General features: G+C 35.4%; 2 protein-coding genes and 1 long non-coding RNA gene across 9 annotated transcripts; 1 reads left to right on the top strand and 2 right to left on the bottom strand.

The window, feature by feature from the left end:
* The first annotated feature begins 2,565 nt into the window (after positions 1-2,565).
* LOC140971016 (probable inactive receptor kinase At5g10020) lies at positions 2,566-8,612 on the top strand. Its single transcript, XM_073433059.1, has 3 exons — positions 2,566-3,718; positions 5,863-7,509; positions 7,840-8,612. The coding sequence occupies exons 1-3, from the start codon at positions 2,794-2,796 to the stop codon at positions 8,412-8,414; spliced, it is 3,147 nt and encodes a 1,048-aa protein (XP_073289160.1). The 5' UTR covers positions 2,566-2,793; the 3' UTR covers positions 8,415-8,612.
* LOC140971017 (uncharacterized) lies at positions 5,274-5,856 on the bottom strand. The gene is made up of 2 exons (XR_012174236.1): positions 5,549-5,856; positions 5,274-5,455 (listed from the first exon to the last, which is right to left on the bottom strand). It is a non-coding gene; the product is annotated as an uncharacterized lncRNA (long non-coding RNA).
* Positions 8,613-11,324: 2,712 nt separating the features above from the next.
* Positions 11,325-20,766, bottom strand: LOC140971015 (uncharacterized). 7 transcript variants are annotated; one of them, XM_073433052.1, is made up of 18 exons: positions 20,525-20,766; positions 20,314-20,445; positions 19,850-19,987; positions 19,424-19,474; positions 18,825-18,914; positions 18,599-18,745; positions 18,240-18,350; positions 17,959-18,027; positions 16,388-16,556; positions 15,824-16,296; positions 14,476-14,640; positions 13,849-14,014; positions 13,118-13,263; positions 12,500-12,772; positions 12,283-12,417; positions 12,013-12,191; positions 11,747-11,836; positions 11,325-11,596 (listed from the first exon to the last, which is right to left on the bottom strand). In XM_073433052.1, exons 1-17 carry the CDS (start codon positions 20,615-20,617, stop codon positions 11,773-11,775), a joined length of 2,601 nt encoding a protein of 866 aa, XP_073289153.1. In that variant the 5' UTR covers positions 20,618-20,766; the 3' UTR covers positions 11,325-11,596; positions 11,747-11,772. The 7 variants fall into 7 exon arrangements, with proteins under 7 accessions (XP_073289153.1, XP_073289154.1, XP_073289152.1 ...); XM_073433053.1 differs by having other exon boundaries at positions 11,325-11,561; XM_073433051.1 differs by having other exon boundaries at positions 11,325-11,836.
* Between the last annotated feature and the right edge of the window lie 399 nt (positions 20,767-21,165).

Genomic DNA, 21,165 nt, shown 5'->3' with positions numbered 1-21,165 from the left:
ACTAAAAAAAATTATGTCTTCTTGCTCCAATTCGGAAATGGTAATAACATGTCATTTGATGCAAAGAAAATAAATGTTGAAAAGAAACGAGATATATCACACTGTGCTTATAAATTTCTTATTTCGTAAAAATCTAAACATGGCCAAGTAATGTCTCACAGTCACAGGAGGTCTACAAATTATGTCTTCTTGCACCAATTCGGAAATGGTAATAACAAGTCATTTGATACAAAAAAAATTAAACATTGATAGGAAACGAGATACACCACACCACATGCTTACTTAAAAAAAATTGCCCTGTTTCGTAAAAGTCTAAATATGGCCAAGCAATTCATCACATGGTGGTACAAACCCGAATAGTACCAAGCTATACACTTACGTTTCAATACAACCCCAAGTCTATTACACTATTTAATTCACACACGTGGTTGGGTTTCTGGGTACATGTATTTTAAATCAATCTCAATTCTCATTATATTTATCGTATATTAACAAATGAGTTCAATTTGAAATTCACATAAAATAAATTCATCAAAACAATCAGTAACAAACACGTGGTTTTTGTATTTATTTATTTATAGATACAAAAATTAACAAACACGTGGTTTTGAATTACACCAAAAAAAATCATCCGAAAAATGAAGTAGATTTGAGATCGTGGATTTTAAATTAATGACTTCAAATCTCTGAATCTAAAGGTGAATACACACTACTCTACTTGACTGGCCCGAGTGTAGCATTTGGCGAAAGGTTGTGTTTCATGGTTAATGAGATCCTACCTATGTGGACACTACCCTCATTACATTTCAAGAGATAAGATCTTGCCACACATACAATTTCAAAAAAAAAGTAGGTCCTATATATGCATGGGCAAATCTTGGCCATCCATCCTATCATGGGAGCAATGTCCACATGGATAGGATGAAAAAAACCGTGTTTGCTAATGAAACAATCCGGGTGAACATTTAATAGTAGACTTCAACTCTGATTTAAACGGAAAAAAAATTATAAATTTAAACCGAAAATAACCAAAAACTGAACTAAAAACTAAATTTTTTAATTCGGATATTAATTTCAAAACCGAAGTTTATATGGTTCGGTCTTGGATTATATATGTCAAAACCGAATCGACAGAAAAAATAAATTTAATTAGATTGATAATTTTATTTTTGTTTTTATTTTTATTATATATTTTATGTAATTATATTTAGTGAATTAAGAAATTTTTTAAAATTTTTAGTTGATTGTTGTTTATATAATTCATTTATATTTTATATGTAAAGATTTTAGTGAAAAAATAATTAAAAAACTATATATTATATTTTAAAAATATATAAATTTTTAATTTAAATAATTGTAAAAATGAATCAAATGAAGCGAAATAGCACAGTCTTCTGATAGAAAAACGAAGCGAACAAAAAAAAATTCACATATTGGATTATATATTTTTATAATCGAAAAAAACTAATAAATTACATAAAATCGAACTGAACAGATCAATGAACACCTTTCGTGAACTTACCTAATTTATCAAATCCAGATTATACACTTTCACAACTATAAAGGAATCACGAGCTCGCCTCCAACATGCGTTCAAATTAAGAGAGTAAATGAGCGTTTAACCAATTGTCAATAGTTTGATTCTCCCTACCAGCACTTCCTATGACAAGTTTGTCAAACAAGACTTTCTCAGTGTTGTTTACTTTATCAACGTAGTTTACAAATTATTACGTGAATCCAAGAGTTTACTCAGTATGCACGGAATATTTGTCCATGTGGGAAAAAAAAAGAAAAAAATCATGAGCTCGTCAACGCAAAGTGTAACAAATGGGCAACTCAGTGAGTCCGCAGTTAGGCAAGTTGAGGGACAAATAGAATCTCGCTTGCTTTATTCATCATCCTTTCACACTAATTACCTTATATATCTTAGGTTTGTTTTCAGACACTACAATTGATAAAATAAATTCCCATCTCCAAACACCGTGGCAACTCCAGCAAAATTCTGGGGCGCTCCGGCGACTCTTTTATTTTAAATTGAATATCAAACTTACCAAGTATAAGTCTATTTTTTTTATTTCCGAACTTGGTTTCGAAATTATCAAAAAGATAATTTAATCGTGACATAAAATATTTTTCGGCCTTGGGAAACCCGAATTGAAGCGATCACCTATGGCGTGAAAAGTTTGATCTTTGTCAACGTGTGCCTCTCTGCGTGACTAATTAAAAATATATAGGTAATGTCATCCAATTCGCTAATGAAGGTAATGGAAGATGCTCTTTTTACATGGCCAGAAAATGTGAAAAAGACAGATATTGATATATCATAATATAATAGTCTGCAAATAACACTGAACAAACTCCGTGTGTGTGTCGGAGAAGGTGTTCATAAGAGGAGATAAACTCATGATCATTGACCAAACAATCGGCTACTCCACCATCTCCAACACATACAATTATTTTGTATTTTAGTCACACACTCTATTTAATTAAATAATATTGTTCATAAAATGAATGAAGTGAAATAGGAATACTGTGATGCAGAGGTAGCTAAAAAAATAAATAGAAAGAAGATGTTGGTGGGACCCTCAACTCATCCTTCTTCCTCCCAATCAGTCAATCAGGCAGGACAATTCCTTTACAACTCATTTCCCACATATAAGAACCCTAATTTCTCCTCATCTACCTGTCTCTCACACATTTGTTCATCTTCCCCAATTACAGAAACCCTAATTTCCCCCAAAACCGGAAATGTATAATTCCTAAATCTCTAGTTTACTTTCCCTCTCTCACTAGATGACTATCCCTCCCATTCTCACTCTATTCCTCACCTTGCACCTGCTCCTCCCCCTCGCCTACGCTGCTGAGGAAGAAGTTCGATCGCTTCTAGAGTTCAGAAAAGGCATTAAATCTGATCCCTCCAATCTCATCTTCTCCACTTGGACGCCTCCCTCCAATTACTCTGCCTGCCCTGATGCTTTCTATGGGGTTGCCTGCGATCCCTTCGCCCACTCCATCGTAGCCATTTCCTTAGACCACCTCGGCTTATCTGGAGACCTCAAATTCAATACTCTCATTCCGTTGAAGCTCCTGCAAAACCTCACTCTCTCTGGGAACTTTCTTTCCGGCCGCCTTGTTCCTACTCTAGGCCAGATGTCTTCGCTCCAAGTCATGGATCTCTCAGGAAATCAGTTCTATGGCCCCATACCGGCTCGGTTTAATGATCTCTGGGCTCTGCACTATGTTAATTTCTCGAATAATAACTTTTCTGGGGGGTTTCCCGCTGGAATTAGGAATTTGCAGCAGTTGAAAGTGTTGGATTTGCATTCGAATAACCTTCAGGGGAGTGTGGCGGAATTGATTCCTGAACTCAGGAATGTGGAATACTTGGATTTGAGCAGGAATGCGTTTTCTGGATCCTTGGAATTGAGTGTCGACAATGTATCCAGCTTAGCTAACACTGTGAAGTATGTAAATTTAAGTGGAAATGATTTAACGGGCGGCTTTTGGAGGAGCGATGCGATGATGTTGTTTCGGAACTTGAGAGTTTTGGATCTGGGTGACAATGGGATCGGTGGCCAGTTACCGGACTTCAGGCAATTGCCTAATCTTCAGGTACTGCGGCTGGCAAATAATGGGCTTTATGGGTCGGTGCCAGAGGATCTCCTGCAGGCGGTTGTACCGTTGGTTGAGTTGGATCTCAGTCTTAATGGATTTTCGGGTAAGATTTGTCTTTTTAATTCTTTTTTTACCCTTTATTTTTAACGATTTTTCTCATTTCGCATTGATTTTAGTTACTTTAATGTCGAAAGAACCTGTACACGATTTATTTGTGTTTTTGTTTTGTTTTGTTTGTGTTTGCAGAGTTCATCACTGCCTTTTATTTTGATAATTGTGGTTGTAGTCAGGAAGTATAACTTTTATTGATCTTTTAGCTACATATGGAACTTGATATTTGCGTATTTGTTGGGGTCTATCCCATCCATCGGCATTGAAGGCGTTGGTTTAGTTGGAATTCTTCTCAAGTTAGAACTTCAGGTTCCGTTTAACTTGGTCTGCTCACTAGCTGAGAACATAGTATATCCATTTTATGGTTAAACCTTGACCTTGTGGTCCTCACTCTCAGAATTAGTTGGAAGACTTTATTTAACGATGAAATTTTAGAATTGTAAATTTTGAATAAGATCAACGCAACCTAGGTATCCATTAATGAAGTTGTATATTGCTCTAGATTAAAGCCTAATTTGGATACATAATCCTTAACTTAAAAACCAATTTATTAACGTCAGCTTGTTTTAAGTGTATATCTTTATTTTAGAAAAAGACCAACAGTTTTATTTTTTTGGATTCAATAGTGAAATGAGTTTATTTTTGCTGTTTTAAAAGAGAAATAGAAGCCCAAAACTCACAATTTATGGCTTCTGGATTTTCGCTTTTTGAGCACCTTTGAGAAGAGTTTCTCCATCTAAATGCATACTATGGCTTGTGGCTTGCTCTAAGGAGAAATATGTTGCCCCGTCCTACCAGACTGTTCCCATTCTTTTCAAGGTTATCATGTTGTCTCACTACACTATGGTCTGAATCACAATCTTCCTCCATAAGACGAGATACTTGGACCAGGACCAAAGTCAACATCACCTGCTTGCTTATCCAACTCCCATTAGGCACTACTCGTAGTCCAGAGTCAAGGCAATGCCTACACCATCACCATCACCATCACCATCACCGCGAGCTTGAATAAAAAAACCATAACCATATTTTCTTGGGTTGCCAAAGTCAACTCATTTAAGAACTTTACGAATACAATTTCAAAACTCCATCTAACATAATCTTTTTAAATTTTCAGTCAAATTATTGTAGTACATTGGAAATCAACCATTTATAGACAAATAGAATGCACTTGCCACTTTTCTTTTGTTCAAGTCTTCAAAATATCATTGGTTTATTTTACTTGTTTCTTTAATGATTATTCAATATTACTTCTTTATGTCAAACTTTCATCCAAACACTCTCTCAAGGTCCTACCAACTTTTTTCACTGCATGCTACATCAATATCAGTTTGAAAATATTTCAACTTCGATAGCTCTTCAAATATACAATCACCAACGATCCGAGGTTGAAGCATGGTTGAAGTTGAATCTAAAGGATCTACTGCTGGATAGATACCTTTGGCAGCTAATCCTCGTGAGAGTGACTCTTTTTGTCCAAATTCTTGAGTTGGAATGCGTTGAGAGCTAGCCGAAGCTCACATCTTTTTCTCTAATCTATTACTTTATTTTACTTTAATTCCATCATCTTTGTTCTATAATATCGTGGTCTTGAGTTTATGAAACATCTCTAAAAACAATTATTAAGGACTATTATCACAGAACATGATCTCTATCGTTGAGAAATTTGAGTACTCTATAAAATTAACCGCTGATTTTCTTTTCTGTTCAAAGGAATGTGATAATAGTCCTTAATAATTGATCTCTATCGTTGAGAAATTTGAGTACTCTATAAAATTAACCGCTGATTTTCTTTTCTGTTCAAAGGAATGTGATACCAGACTACCGGTAGATATGTGGTTGTTTATGGTCATTTGGATGCATGTGGAAGATAGAGTATAGAATTTTATTTGTGTCCTAAGAATAATAATCAGTGTTATTGCTAATTGCATCGATTATATGCAATTCATGTAGTTATGTTATAATTCCATCTGACATCTTTTGCAAAAATATGCAATCCTTCCTTTCTTAAATGGCTTGGTGTGTCTTTGATAGCTGTATATATTTCTCTTTCAAGTGTTTTCCTCTCCATGACAAGTAGTTAGTTAAGGTTCTTTCATCAGAAGAAATTATGACAAGTTTCATCTATGTTTTTAGGTTCCATTCCGAAAATCGATTCGACAACTTTGGATATCCTGAATCTTTCATCAAATTCAATCTCGGGCCTGTTGCCACCATCATTAGGAAATTGCAGAATTGTTGATCTGAGCAGAAACCTACTATCTGATGACATAACTGTTCTGAAAGCTTGGAATGCCAATTTGGAAGTTTTAGATTTGAGCTTCAATAACTTGACTGGAAGCATTCCCAATGCGACACAATTCCAAAGTTTGACAGTTCTTAATATTAGAAACAATTCTCTATACGGTATTTTGCCTTTATTGTTGGGTTCATATCTGAAGATCACCACAGTTGATCTCAGCTCTAACAGACTTGATGGTTCTATCCCGCCGAGCTTCTTTACTTCTACAACCATGAAAAATTTGAACTTATGCTGCAATCAATTGACTGGACCCATTCCTCTTGAAGGTGCTCATACGAACGAATTGTTGGTTCTGCCATCTGTTCCACCCATGGAGTTTCTCGATCTTTCAAATAATTTGTTGATGGGTGAGTTGCCTTCCGATATAGGTAACTGGGGGAGGCTTAACTTACTGAATCTTTCATATAATAATCTATCTGGACTGTTACCAAACGAATTGAGCAAACTTAGTGGCTTGGAGGTCCTTAATTTATCCCACAACAACTTTAACGGTCATATACCTGATAGACTACCATCCAGCATGAAGTTGTTTGACGTGGCTTACAACAATTTATCAGGAAACATTCCCGACAACTTGGAAAATAAGTTTCCCATTTCATCATTTTATCCTGGGAATGGGCTTCTAGTATCTCGCAAAGGCTTCCCCAATGGCAGTCATGGCCCTAATGGAATTCAAGATAAAGGAAAGCATCACAGCTCGAAATCGAGTATCAGAGTTGCCATTATTGTTGCTTCTGTTGGAGCTGCTGTTATGATTGCGTTTGTTCTTTTAGCTTATCACCGGGCACGTTTTCAAGAATTCCGCGCTCGAAGTGGATTTTGTGGCCAGACTGGTGGTAGAGACGTAAAAACCGGAAGATTTAGTCGTCCTTCACTTTTCAGTTTCCATAGCAGCATGGAGCCTCCTCCAACTTCATTAAGCTTTTCTAATGATCATTTGTTGACTTCGAACTCAAGATCACTGCCTGGGCAAATGGAATCTGGTTCTGAGATGCCTGAGGGAGTGGCAGCTGGTGCGGGGTCCATAAATCCAAGTCTAGAAGCTAACCATCCAACATCATCTGGGAGGAAATCTCCACCAGGGTCACCAATAGCATCCTCACTCGTTGACACAATAGAACCTGTTTCGCTGGATGTTTATTCTCCTGATAGGTTAGCTGGAGAACTGTTCTTCTTGGATGCCTCACTAAAATTTACAGCTGAAGAATTATCTCGAGCTCCAGCGGAAGTACTTGGCAGAAGCAGTCATGGCACAATGTATAAAGCTACGTTAGATAATGGACATATGCTAACTGTGAAGTGGTTGAGGGTTGGCCTGGTCAAACACAAGAAAGAGTTTTCAAAGGAAGTAAAAAAGCTAGGATCATTGAGCCATCCGAATATCGTTCCTCTTCGTGCTTATTATTGGGGGCCTAGAGAACAAGAAAGGCTTATTTTAGCTGATTATGTTCTGGGGGACAGCTTGGCTTTGCATCTTTATGGTAAGGGCCCTCAACATTGCTTAATTGGTTCTTGGTACTCTCCTTCCATCAAATGAGCGAATGAACTCTAGCTTTGGTGTTTTTGGTATTTGAATTCGACTGCCTATATGGTTCATGGCACTTTCATTATTTTTAACCATCTTCTAGTTCTTGGAACTTTCCTTCCATCAGAGTGAATGGCTTCTAGTCTTGCTACATTTTTCCTTGAAGATTTCAATATCTGCCTCTTGTACAATTGCATGGGTGAATTAAATTGTACTTCATAGTTAAATGAACGTCTATGTTATTTTCCTTTTGTATAAATTTTTTACTAGTCTTCGTACTCTGCAGAGACAACTCCACGAAGGTACCCTCCATTATCATTCAGCCAAAGGTTGAAAGTAGCAGTTGATGTTGCTCGGAGTCTTATGTTTCTTCATGACAGAGGCCAGCCTCATGGAAACCTAAAACCAACGAACATACTCATAGCAGGCCATGAATACATTGTTCGGCTAACTGATTATGGCCTCCACCGCTTAATGACACCCGCAGGCATTGCAGAGCAGATACTGAATCTCGGAGCTCTTGGGTACCGAGCCCCAGAACTAGCCAGTACAGCCAAACCCATCCCATCATGTAAAGCTGACATTTATGCATTTGGTGTGATCATGATGGAGATGTTGACCCGCAGAAGTGCTGGTGATATCATATCAGGTCAATCTGGAGCTGTTGATCTTACTGATTGGGTTCGTTTATATAATCAAGAAGGACGTGGAATGGAATGTATGGACAGAGATATTGCAGGTGGAGAACAGTCGAAAGCCATCGATGACATGCTTGATGTATCATTGAGGTGCATTCTTCCTGTGAACGAAAGGCCTAATATCAGACAAGTTATTCAAGAACTCTCCTCAATATCAGTGTGAAATTTTGTACATGTGCCTTGGAATTCTTTGTTTTATGTGACGTGTATTGTTTCAAAAAAAAACAATTATTTGTCCAATTCCATTGCCTTCTAATTTGGGCTAAATCTTCAAAATTGTCTAGTTTCTTTCCCTTCATTTTTTGTGTAAAGGGATACGCTTAATTTATTGATTAATTGAGAATTTCCAATTTGATCACGAGTTTTGATGAGTCCAGAATTTTTGGATTTTTTTTAATTTTCGGCATTATAGCTAGGGAAACTTTTATTTTTCGTTTCTGTATTTATTTAGAAGTTTGTATGTGATTTATTAAAGATAGTTAATTTAAATCATTATTAAAATAAAATATCCACTTTTTTAAGTTTATAGATGTAATATAAATATACATATATAAAATCTTGTGAAATCGTATCACAAATCAATTTTGTGAGACGAATATATGATCCAATATAACCCATAAAAATTATTATTTTTTATGTCAAAATATTATTTTTACAACCAAAATATCATTTTTTGATAGTTATAAGATGAAAAATATCGTATAATGTACTTATTTGAGTAAAAAATATTACTTTTGTATCAAAAGTAAATTGAACAATATATAATGATTTGAATGAAAAATAATATTTTAATGTCAAAAATATTATTTTTCACTGCTCGTATTAACCTGGTCGACTCGTGAATATAAATACGTGAGACTATTTCACCATAGACCTACTCATAAATGTAGCTCATATGCAACTCATATTGGATATGAGAAGATTTCATTCGATAAATAATCAAAACATGATGTTTGAATTATTTATATGGGCCCCCTGAATCATAATATCATCATTAACATATACTTACGGTAGCAGAAACATATACAATATTTGAGTTTACAACTTATAACCAAATTATATCAGTAAGATCTCGAATAAAAGAAAAGAGTAAGTTCACATTGTTGCTGAAACAACATTTCTATTTTATCAATTTTCATCCTATTCGAAATCATGAAATTCTGTATCTGGAATTTACAATAATAAAAAAAAGCTAAGTCTTTGGGACTTAGTGAAGGAATAAAATTGAGTTTATATATTTATAACAAGTCAAATGATAATATATCAATGCAGTAATTCAATAGAGATGATATATATCAATAATAATGTATCGTTATAGAAATATTTTGTCAAATGAACTTCAGTGACTGTTAAAGATTCTGAAGTGAATATTGTTTGATCAAGAGGTGGCTCCCCCAACATTCAGTGTAACTTTTCCCCCACATACTCAAGTAGAATATGTACATTCGATCATTTACGAGCCAAAGTGAACTCATATTTTCGGACCGAAGTCACGTCTCGCGTTGTCCAGTGGACTAGCAATACGGTACATAGGCTGTTGTTCAGGCTCAAGTCATTCATTCAGTAATAGTCGATTGTTAACCAGCCAAGAACCAATAGAAATATAAATTCAATATAAACTACAATATGACCAATAAATTTAAAAATGCATAATAGGAAGCAATATATTAATATATCAGTAGTTATGAAACTTTACGGTAAATTTAAGGCCAATTGTCAAATTCTATTATTGAAAAAACAAGTAAAAAACCTCAAATCCGCAGCTTACTTTTCATCTTGATCTCAATTCCAAGCCATGATAATTTTCTATAAATATAATTTGAGTTATTTTAAATTGGTTAATACCGTTATTGGGTGTTGGAACCTTTAAAAAACATTTTTGTACAAAACATGTATCGGGTATTTTTGAATAAAACTTTAAAAATTCATATTAATTAAAGTATATATCAAAAAATTACCAAACTTTCCAGGATATCCTAAGAATAGTGTAGAAATGATTGTTAGTCAAAATCCCGATCATTGGAGAGGTGCGTGAAATTCACGCGTCGCCGTGCCGGCGTATGGTGGAGTTCCAGCAGCCGCGCATGGTCGGAATTTTTACAGTGGATATTTCTTGGTCTGATTTACAATTTTTATGTTTTACACTTTTTCAAGATCTGACCGGATCAATATCAGATTTTAAAAAACTAGAATGATGATCATGCTCAATTCCGTAGATCAAAATCCGTACTTCCGGTGACTGTAAAGAAGATCGACCAACACCATTGTTAACTAAAAAAATATTTTGGACATTCTTTATTTTAAAATCAAAGTGAAAATCGTTAAAGAGAAAGGAATATTATAGGCTGAAAGTAGCAACTTTAATCACAATCGTTAATCTTAATTTTCGGAGCAAAATAGTTTGATTATTTTGTTACACCACTTATAGTTTCTTTCTGAGTGAAAGATGAGTGTTGTGTAAATTTTTTGTAATTTTCAAAGGTGGTTTGCTATTTTTTTTAATATTTTATCTCTTTTTTTCTCCTCACTATTTTTCTCTAAAAATCACAATTTTTGATCAATCTAATGTGATAATATGCATTATATCAAACAAGGCCATGCGTTTTTAATCACTTAGGTATAATGATATTTTCCATGTCAATTAATTGTTATTAGCTCATCGATACAGTGGTATCTTTGGCTCATCAATAAATGACGAGGTATGAGCTAATAATGAGATAGTAATAAGAATGTATAATCAATTCATTTATTAATTAGTAATTAGTAATTGCGATGGAAGTACGATTTGCTTCAGAGTTTCGGTTTCTCCAGACAGGAATGCACTGATATGTTCAAGTCATCAACCAAAGTGGAATTATGATCTTTTTACGCAGGCCAGTTCTTGTCATTTTCTGGTCATTTTGTCTGACACAGCCTGGATAAGGTCCACTCCTGAAACTGAAGCACTGCTGGCAGCTAACGAGGGCCGTGTTTTTTAATCATTAAAAAAAAGGTCTTGATCTTTCAAACAGGATGAGTGCATGACAGCATATGATCAAATTGTTGAACATGATCATCAAATTTTCACCGCAAAAGCAAGAAATTTAAACTTCATAAAAAATCCCTGATAACAATTGAAAATATTTCAATTATTAAATAATTCGGTTTTAGTAGTGTGATTGACATAACAATAGTGAAAAAGAAATCTAATTTCTAAAATGCCTCGACACCACCATGATTTCCAGAACCAAGTCAATCGCAAACAGCGCCGAGACAAAATCTCACTCGGGAGACCAATATTCATTCACTCGGCCAGAAAGAGTAGTGTTTCCTGAAAGAATCCAACATCAAACAGCATATCCAAACCTATATATACAGTAGACTAAGGTGGATCAGCTCAAAATACGGTCATCGTAACATGCCCCAAAGCCAAGTGAAGTTGCAGTTAAGATCTGAGTTTGAAAGTTGAAATGGCATAAAGTTTAAGCACTAGATAGAACAAAACCAGATGTGAACCTGATGCTGGCCATGGAGGTAGATGCTTAGTTTAGTTCATCTTCAAGATAATTGTACTCAAAAGAGAAATCAGTCTTAATTCTCTGACACCTGATTTAAGCCCAAGAATGCAAGAGTCAACAAAATCAGAGATAGCTCAAATAAGGAAAATCATGTAAAAACAGTTGTAAATTTAAAGGTGAATTTGCTTGGTCAGAGATCGACTTTTATCCTCACTTGTCAAGAACTAAAGCTTAATCAAACTCAAAAAGGAGGAATAACCATACCATCCGTGCTGTTCGTCATTGGCTATATGGAAATCAAAGTACACATATGTCCCCTGTTCAAAATCATCTGTGGCGACTTTTGGTTCTTCATGTCGTTGGAACCATGTGTTATATTTTCTGTGGTATCTCCAAGATTGTTTTTTCAATTCTCTGGCCGCCAAATATTGTTGGTAAGTGTTCTGCAGAAAAGGGTCCAATAAAGAACAAGATAAGCGCACTTAATCACGACAACATGAAGGAATCCCCTAAGAGACAAGATTTTCAATTAACCTGCTGGTAGTAAAATGAAAAAAAGAGAGTATCAGTGCCATAAGTATCAGATCCAAGCCGTTCCCAGAAGGCAGGATTATTAACTATTGGGGCTTGAACTTGAGGATAGCTCGGTGGGGTAACAGCAGGATGTTTCTGTATGTAATAAAAGAAAACATGAGAAAGTGAACAGAGTATCAGGCCAAACATTAATGCCTAGTATGAGATTGTTGCACACTGGAGTATAGCTCTTCGCACGCTCAGAGTCTTTGGGTTGAGGAAGCCTATGGAAAGCACCCTCAAGCATCTGCAAATTATACAATTGATCATGGACCCCTCCAGAATTTGCAGTTGATGAAGTTATATTATCACCAATGGCACCAAGATCAGATACACTTCGTCGACCAATCACACCAAGACTTCCAGTAGATGCACTGGGTTGCAACGGCTGCCCTGGAGATAGGTCAATATCCCTCGTCACCTGGGAAGGTTCAGGAATTGAGACAGCAGCCTGCTTGTAAACAATTTGACAGGAGCATGAATTAAATGAACTATTAAGCAAATAGATTAACAGATCATAATTGCATATTAACCACCAAGAAAAACATTGCCACGATGAAACTGAGTTCAGGAAATAACTTGGAAAATCATAATTTATGTATAACTTGATCTAACTGACGTGTTTTATTCACAAGTGTGGGAGGAAAAAGGTATAAATATCCACATAATTAAACAGCATCATATCCAACACCACCAAATTTTAAATTTCATCACTTCCCAGTCAATGTGCTCAAATAAAAAGCGTTAAAAACAAATCTCCACAAATTTAAACATAAACAAAAGATTGCACATATACTGAGGTATCCGAGGTGTGGGAAGCCTTAATTTCATCCTCTTGCACAAGACTCTTTCCAAGTCCAGGATTAGTAGCAGAATCCACTGATGAATCTTCAGTTATGGGCAGTTGCTGCAGTAACTCCTCAGCTTTTGCAAGACCACTTTCTACACGTGCAAGATAACTTCTCCATTATTATAGTGATACAATCCATTCAGAATATTATGGATGACCTAAAACACTGAAATTTATGGAAATCTTATGATTTAAATATTAGACGCATAATTTTCTACTGTGGTCCAGATTCTGTTGACAATAAATAATAGGTTGACACCAGAAATGCATCCAGTAAGTTCATATTCTGCTACCGTAGTATTTCTTTTCTCTCTACAGATTGAGATTTTTATAGCACGAAAATAGCAAAATAACAAAGTGAAAAATTGGATAGGAGTTTTTTTACTTTTGGTTTATCCACGGGTAATATTTTTGAGGCTGAACAAAAGATCACACATATCATTCACAAGCACATACAACATGGACAAGCATTTTCATCGTATTGACTAGCTATTAGATGCAAATAAAACAGATAAATACAATAGTTCATTTCTGCAATAAGTTTTGGATGCAACCACAATACCACATGTAAAGGAATTCCATAATTCAGTATTGTTAACCAAAGTTTAGTATACCAATGAGCAGCAGATACCAAAATAGTAATCTTCTAGGTGAAAAATAGGCATGTGCGGTATTACCAGCCTCCCTAGATGTTGTGGGTATCATGGTCTGCTGATTAACTGATTGGTGGATTGCGCTCGGTGGCTGCTGTGAAGCAGATGATGCAACACCATTGAGTACGGAACCTTGGACTCCAATTCCCAATCCCAATTGAGGCGAGAGAGATGAGCTTTGAGCATTAAACTGAGAAAATAGATTAGAAACAGGCTAAAATGTATCGATTCATGACACAAGTATATCTCAAAAGAAGTTGTAAGATACCAAAACACAAGTATATCTCAAAAGAAGTTGTAAGATACCAACAAGTATCTATTGGCACTATGTAAGACTTGAACAAGATATCAAACAATTCATTGACAAGCAGGCGTGCATACTGACAAATTTTCATCAATAAGAAATAAAAAGAAAATATCACGAGTCCGCAATCAACATTTTAAAGATAAACAGTACAGCCTATTATCCGAATGTGGTTAATTCTATAAATGATGTCCGTGTTTCAACTGGAAAATGACAAACAAGTTAAAGATTCTCAAATGTTGTATCTAAAGAAACTTATGCACAGTAAGTCAGTAACAGTGTGTGATGATTAGGGACTCGCAAATGTAAAAGAGAAGTTAAACAATGAAACATGAAGGGAGTGACACCTGCGTCAAGAGCGGATTTTGCTGCTGGGCAGAGTATTGTTTCCCTCCAGTAAGAGAGGTCATACCGAGAATGTTAGTCTGGCCCTGCTGCTGCACCTGCTGAAATCTTTGTAGAAACTTCTCCCTTTGGTCAGGAGCAATCTCAGTTCGTCCACGAAACTGCCCCTGGAGATTCAGAAGAACATTATTCCGAAGTGAGGTATTTCGCCAATAAATTGAATGTGTGGATGAGAAAGAGAGAAAAAAAGCTGCTCTGTGTGTGTGCGCGCGCGCGCGCGTGCATACGTGTGTTTCACACGATTCACTGGTACAAAAAAGTAAGAAAAATGTGTGGGTTGCATTTAAGTTGCATTCAAAAGAGATCAATCCAAAATAACATCATTTACAGTAAACTTTAAATTTCAATTTTCAACATATAAATAAAGATGAAGATAAATATATCAGACAAAAAGTTTTTTGAATTACCAAGATTAATGAGTCAGTTAACCACCCTCTAGATTGTTAGCTATTGGTAACAAAAGCATTTGGTGGTTTTTGATGCATTTGGTGGTTTTTGACGTCAATCTCATTTTTCTGTTTGCATTGCCAGCTTGCTTCTCATAGATGTTAAAAAACAGAGAACAAAGAGAAGATGGAAAATAGGAAAGAAAAGTGGGTTGAAGAGAAAGGTGGTAACAGCAATAATGGCTACTTTTGGCACAAGCCAACGACGTGTGTGGGGAGCGGTAAAGATCAGAGGGTGGATGGTTGAAGGTATCGGGGAAGGTGATAGATTAAGGAACACAGTGAATTTATATTTTCTGAATTTAGAAAACTACACGAGTTTGAGGTCCAAACCAATCCTTGCTAAATTGATGTTAGACCAGATACAATCACCAGGAATTTGGTTCACATGGCCAAGTAATGAATGAAATCGGAGATAGCAATTAGAACATGTATGTTCGAAGACAAATTTTCAAACCATTTGTAGGAACCTTAATCAAACCCACCACATTATCATTCAGTAATATCACTTCAATGCTTTCCACCCTTTTTCTTTTTGCGCCACACTTCACCAAATTTATCGACTTCTTAGATTCACATTCTTCACTCTAGCATCATATTTCTCCTTGTTCTTATCACTACTGTGGTCATTTCATGGCTCTAAGGATTGATGTTAAGTTTATGATGTTTCAGACCAACAAATATTGAACTTTAAAGTCACAAATGGTACAAACAAGAAAATGCGGCTAGTCTAAATTTTTTAACCCTCAAGGACGAAAACCTAATAAGAAGTTAGACAAAGTATTAAAGCTGGAGAAAAAAAAGCGAGGATAGCCAGCAACATGAACAGAACAATGTTCCATACCGTTTCATTTTGGTTTTGAAAGGAACTTCCAGGCCTCCATTGCATACCAGGAACCACAGGGGAGGTGAAAACTCTACTACCCATTATTGCAGAATCACCGGCAATTACTAAATCGCTTGCGCCAATTCCATCACTTGCCTTGGAAGCTTGTGGCAAGATTACTCTATTACTTAGAGGAGATGCAATGGACTGTGTCATTCCAGTACTTGCTGATCGGTCATCAGATACCAAAATATTTAATTTTCCAATTTCTGAAGCCAACGGCATGGCACTAAGGGCTCCGTTGTTAGAAATCGTACTGCTAGCACTAAGAGCAATTGTGGAAGATGGTTGACTAGGAAGACCGCCTCTACTGATGGGCCTTAATCCAGTTTCGGATAGAGCAGGAGATGATTTGCCACCAGAGAAGTTACTGATATCCTCTTCTTTGGTGGCACTTGACTCAGTTAATAATGATGAAGCAGTGGCAACACCTACATTGTCAAAAGCACAAAAAGAAACTCAGGGAGAAAAGAATAGGAGATGAACCGCTACTCACAAAGCTACAATCGAACAACTTGATACCTAGAGTAGCATGGTTTGCTGCTGGTGGTGTTTGTGGTGCAGAAGAACTAAGATTATTACTCTTAGGAGGTGGGGTTCTTGCAACTGCATCTGAATTACTGTCTTGAGAAGCTATTTCTTCCACTTGGTCTGGAGCGGAAGCAACCTGTGGTGTGGAAGATAATGTTGTCTGGAGATGGTGGCATCCGGTTATAAGACATATCATAGATGTTGCCAACAATCATAAACAATTTAAAAGGGAAAAAACCCAAGGACTTAGAAATTAGAAGTCCAAAAAATAAAATAAAATTCAGGATTCAACATATCTCTGTCATCTCTCAAGATGTTTCAAAAACATTTCGTGCCGAAGAGCGACATTACCTATGATTTTAGGATGACAGCATGGAATTGTACCTTTTGCTTAAAAAGAAACAACTAAAAAGACCCCCCAAAATGAGAAGGAAAAGATAAATCAATATAGTTACGTGATTAAATGAATTGTGCACTCAATAAATGAAGTGAAAGCTCAAACACAATCAGCCTTGGAAATAAATTTTAAGATCAAATAAATTCATGGTAAATAATGCAGACTACTTGGTAGTTAATAATGTAATTCACCAGAAAAAAAATTGCCGCTACTACATATCCAATTTTTATCTAATAATTGATTAATATTACTCCCATTTGATAAGCTACCTTTGAAGGTACACGCATTTTTAATCAAAATCATTTCCAAATGTCTGAATAGAATCAATTTTTTCCTAAAACTGCGTACTAGACTCAAATGTAAAAAGGAATATCCTCAATGGACAGGAAACACCGAATGATATCGAGTAAAAAATATTGTTCCAGGAGTATTGTATAACCTTATTAATGCAATCAAAAGTCAAGCAAAACAGAAACTGATACAAATATTGTCCTTATGTCCATGTATCTGGGGGATAATATTGGATTATTTTGATATCACAGCTATACAGATTATGAGATCTTTTTTAAGAAATGGGATTAGGAGATTAATAGGCATTTTTACTAGTTATACCAAATCATATAAAATTTTGTTTGGTAAACGTTATTAAATAATATTTAAATTGATGCATGAACTAACGAGTATTTGAGTGAGGAATTTTAAATTTTTTACATAAAAAAGAATGGTAGAATATTTTTGGGAGTGGTAAAAATCTGGCTTAAATGTAATAATTTGTTGGAAAGTATAGGAACTGAAAAAATAGACTTCTGGGAAAATGAAAAAAGATGTGATAATAGTAGATGATTTTATTTTGGGGAAAGGAAGCTGGTTTAAGAACTAAAAAACCAAACACTGCAATAAATATATTCATAAATTCTAATATTAAAAAATTGACCATCGAATTGAAACCATTCACTCAGAAAAGATATTCGAAAAGCTAAACCTGGAATGTTTCCCTATAATACTCTGAATTGTTCTGCACAATCAACTGTTAAATAACTATAACCAAATTTTTTTGTTGCCAGTAGTTTAACACATTAAGTTTTAAATCAAAAGCATTTCTCAATTCCACCCCATCAGATGAGAGAGGTGGGTACAGTAAGAGAAAATTCAAACTCATACATACCAGAGCTGGAGAGGGTGTTGCAGCCAAAGAAGATTTCAAACTTAAGACCGTACCAGAGGCACCAACACCCTGAAAATAATAGAAAATGCGATAACACGACAGCATGATATTTTGCATTCTTATCAAGAGAAAAGGGAAGGGAATACTGATAGCTCATCAGACATAAAAACTTATTTGGAATCGGGCATTAACTTGCCTATTAGCAAAACAATTATTGAGAAACTAAAACACTATATCACATACAAAAAATAAAATATAATCAACCGGAGAAATCATATAACCTTCACAAGATTAGAAGGACCAACTGTCACTAGATCTTCAAGAGATTCCACCTTGTCCAAAGGCAAGGAATTGTAAAGTTCATCGACATCACTAAATTCGTCAAAGTTCTCCTGCCAATCATATTCCAAAACGAAGAAGATTAAATCAATTTTACCACCATTTAATCTACGTATTGTCCAGAATGACAACCACACAAGATGTTCAAACAGAAATCTTATTGTTTCCCATTTGAAGGATAAGAAACAAATAAAACCCCATGAGAAGCCAAATATTAAGGGAAAAACATGGTCAACATCATGGTTGTTTAAACAAAAAAGGTTGAAATGAGAAGAAGACAACTTGTTTTGGACTAAAATACCTGATTTCTTTCCACATAGTCATCCAGGAAATCCTTTACATCATTGACTTGTTCTGGACTCAATTCGTCATTGTCCAATAGCCTTAGAATCAATTCTAACTTCATAATATGAGCCTTATGCCGAGAAATGGATGTCTCTAGATGTGTCTACGAAATTTTTAAAATTAAACAAAGTAAGGCGAACAGAGTATGCTGCATAGTCAGGAGCCTTTCCTCAATGACATACCAGTCTGGGAGGCCTTGACTTCCCTTTCTTAACAGAAAGTCCCTCTACTTCCGCTTCAAAGCTATCTATTTGACTTTCCAGCTCACCAACCTAACAAAGCGGCACATACATCCTCAAGAAGATTCATAAACTATTAATAACTTATCTAAAATGATAACAATGACATGCAAACTACTTAAAAATAATGATTTATGTCACTAACTGTCAACTCCTTTGAAATTGCAGAGATATGGACACCTAAAGTTTCACTTCTCATACATAATCCCAGACTCCATCACACCAAATTGAATTATTGTAGGTCAGATGACGTACATAAGTAGTTGAACCAAAAAATGACAGCAATACAAAGATAACTGCAAAATCATACTAAGACGAGAGATAGAGATGATTCTATAAATTAATCGAAAAACCAAAAATTCGTATTAGCTTCCCATTCTTCAGCCTCACTTCTTTAACAAATTTGTTAGCAAAGAAATTTGATATGATAGACCTAGAATAACAGGCAGCATCAAGAGAGATAATTTTACATGCTAACCCCCCAACCCTCTGGATTATGGAATACCGGATAAGGAAACACAAGAAAAAATTCAAGAGCATACCACATTATTCAACCAATCCCTGGTCTCTGATTTAGCCTTTTCTTTCGGATCCTACAGTGAAACAGAAATCACATATGCGTGCTGGAAGAAGTTAGAAACTAAAAAATTCCAAACACACAAGAGCAGGACTTGCATTTTATATTGATTACAACAGACAGGCCATACAATCAGAAAGCTCGTCCAACTTCACCAAAACTACACCATTAGATTATTAATTTTTCATATCATATTACACCAAAGAGGTAGATCCTCACCATCATCCAAGGTAGAAATGTTTCACTGATGGCATCAGATGTCTATTTGAAATCATTAGACTAATCATATCATTTCAAAAGGACCAATTTCACCTTTAGTAAACCTTAGTTATATTTTACTTCAGAAGAAAGGAAATAAAAATCAGGGGACTTCCTGAGCAGCACAACCTACCGTTTTGGGTTGTTGGCCCAATCCTTCTTTGGAGAATGCTTTTGTCTTAGTTTCTTTCTCACAAATTTTAAAGCGTTCCATCTCACGCTCAATAAGCTTGCGAGTGTCCACTAGAGCTTGCTCATAAGAGGCACTAACCTACGTCAACAGTTATGAAGAGAAAATCCTTCGTTAGAGTTGGAAATAGGCAATAAACAAGTTGACGATATGGTTAACCTATCACTGAAGATAACCGAAGATAACGTGGTTGAATTACTACAAGAGAAAAAAGAGAGAAGATATATGGACAAAAATTAGTGAGAAAAGAGTAAAATTAAGCATGAACATGTACATAATTAGCATGAGAAGCACATTTTTTGGATCAGGCACCAGTGGAAAAAGTTTCAGATAAAAATAGGGTCAGTACTCAGTAGTGACTGACACTTAAAGTTGTTAAACTCTAACTTTAAAAGCAGCAGCTTTACCTTCTTATCCTTTATTTCGCTTGATTGTATCCAAGTCTTGATCTGATCTCTGTATCGCTGCAACTTCTTTATCTCCTTCTTCAAGTCAGCCTCAAATTTTTCCTTCTGATTTGCATTATCAGTATCATAAACCTAAAAAAAAAATCAGGTACAAAGTTAATACAATCCAATCCAAAGCCTCATCAAAATAAAACACGAGAAAGCAAGCGACCTTATTCCAAATGCTATCAAATACATCGACGCCCTCCTGAACTTTCTTGAGAACGCGATCTATCTCTCCCTGTAACTTCCGACTAGCTCCCATTTTCAATTTCTAGAGAATGGTTTAATATTCCCAGTCCTAGTAATCTCTAGGGTTTTGTTTTGCGTTGTGTCAGAAATAACACGGACATGAGGACGAAGAGATCGTTAGCTGTGAGTGCCTCAAGTTCCTCTCTTTCCCCCAACATGGGCTCGTGGGTGTGGGCTTAAATTTAATAGTCGGCTCAAAATTTCTAAAAAAGCCTGAGCTGGGCTTTATAGTGGACTTCTGTTTAATGTTATAACTGGGCCCAAACTTGCAGTATTTTGTATAATATTTATTTTAATTGTATATATCATTCAATGTATACAATTATGTACAAGTTTGGAGTTTGGACTCAATGCATGTTGATACGATGTTTATCAATTGTGCTCATCGTTAAGATAACATTCAATTATTGATCGTGATGAATCATAAATATATAATTTAAATATATTTCATCACAAAATATAGTACTACAATTTTATGTATTTATTGTAGTATTTAGTAAAACCCAAAATATAATTAATATATATTCCATTTTATGAAGGAAAATTGACATATCATGATAG

The sequence above is a fragment of the Primulina huaijiensis genome, chromosome 2 (genome assembly GCF_012295235.1).
Source record: "Primulina huaijiensis isolate GDHJ02 chromosome 2, ASM1229523v2, whole genome shotgun sequence".
NCBI lineage: Eukaryota > Viridiplantae > Streptophyta > Magnoliopsida > Lamiales > Gesneriaceae > Primulina > Primulina huaijiensis.
This window is presented reverse-complemented; position numbering and strand designations above follow the sequence as displayed.

Bases quoted from the DNA above. Each gene is read 5' to 3' on its own strand.
- LOC140971015 (XM_073433051.1), bottom strand. From the start codon at position 20,617: ATGGGAGCTAGTCGGAAGTTACAGGGAGAGATAGATCGCGTTCTCAAG. The intron at 18,915-19,423 runs GTATGCTCTTGA...CCGCTTTGTTAG, and splicing joins GGGATTGGTTGAATAATGTG to GTTGGTGAGCTGGAAAGTCA. The intron at 13,264-13,848 runs GTAATACCGCAC...TTGCACGTGTAG, and splicing joins CACAACATCTAGGGAGGCTG to AAAGTGGTCTTGCAAAAGCT.
- LOC140971016 (XM_073433059.1), top strand. From the start codon at position 2,794: ATGACTATCCCTCCCATTCTCACTCTATTCCTCACCTTGCACCTGCTC. The intron at 3,719-5,862 runs GTAAGATTTGTC...CTATGTTTTTAG, and splicing joins CAGTCTTAATGGATTTTCGG to GTTCCATTCCGAAAATCGAT. The intron at 7,510-7,839 runs GTAAGGGCCCTC...CGTACTCTGCAG, and splicing joins CTTGGCTTTGCATCTTTATG to AGACAACTCCACGAAGGTAC.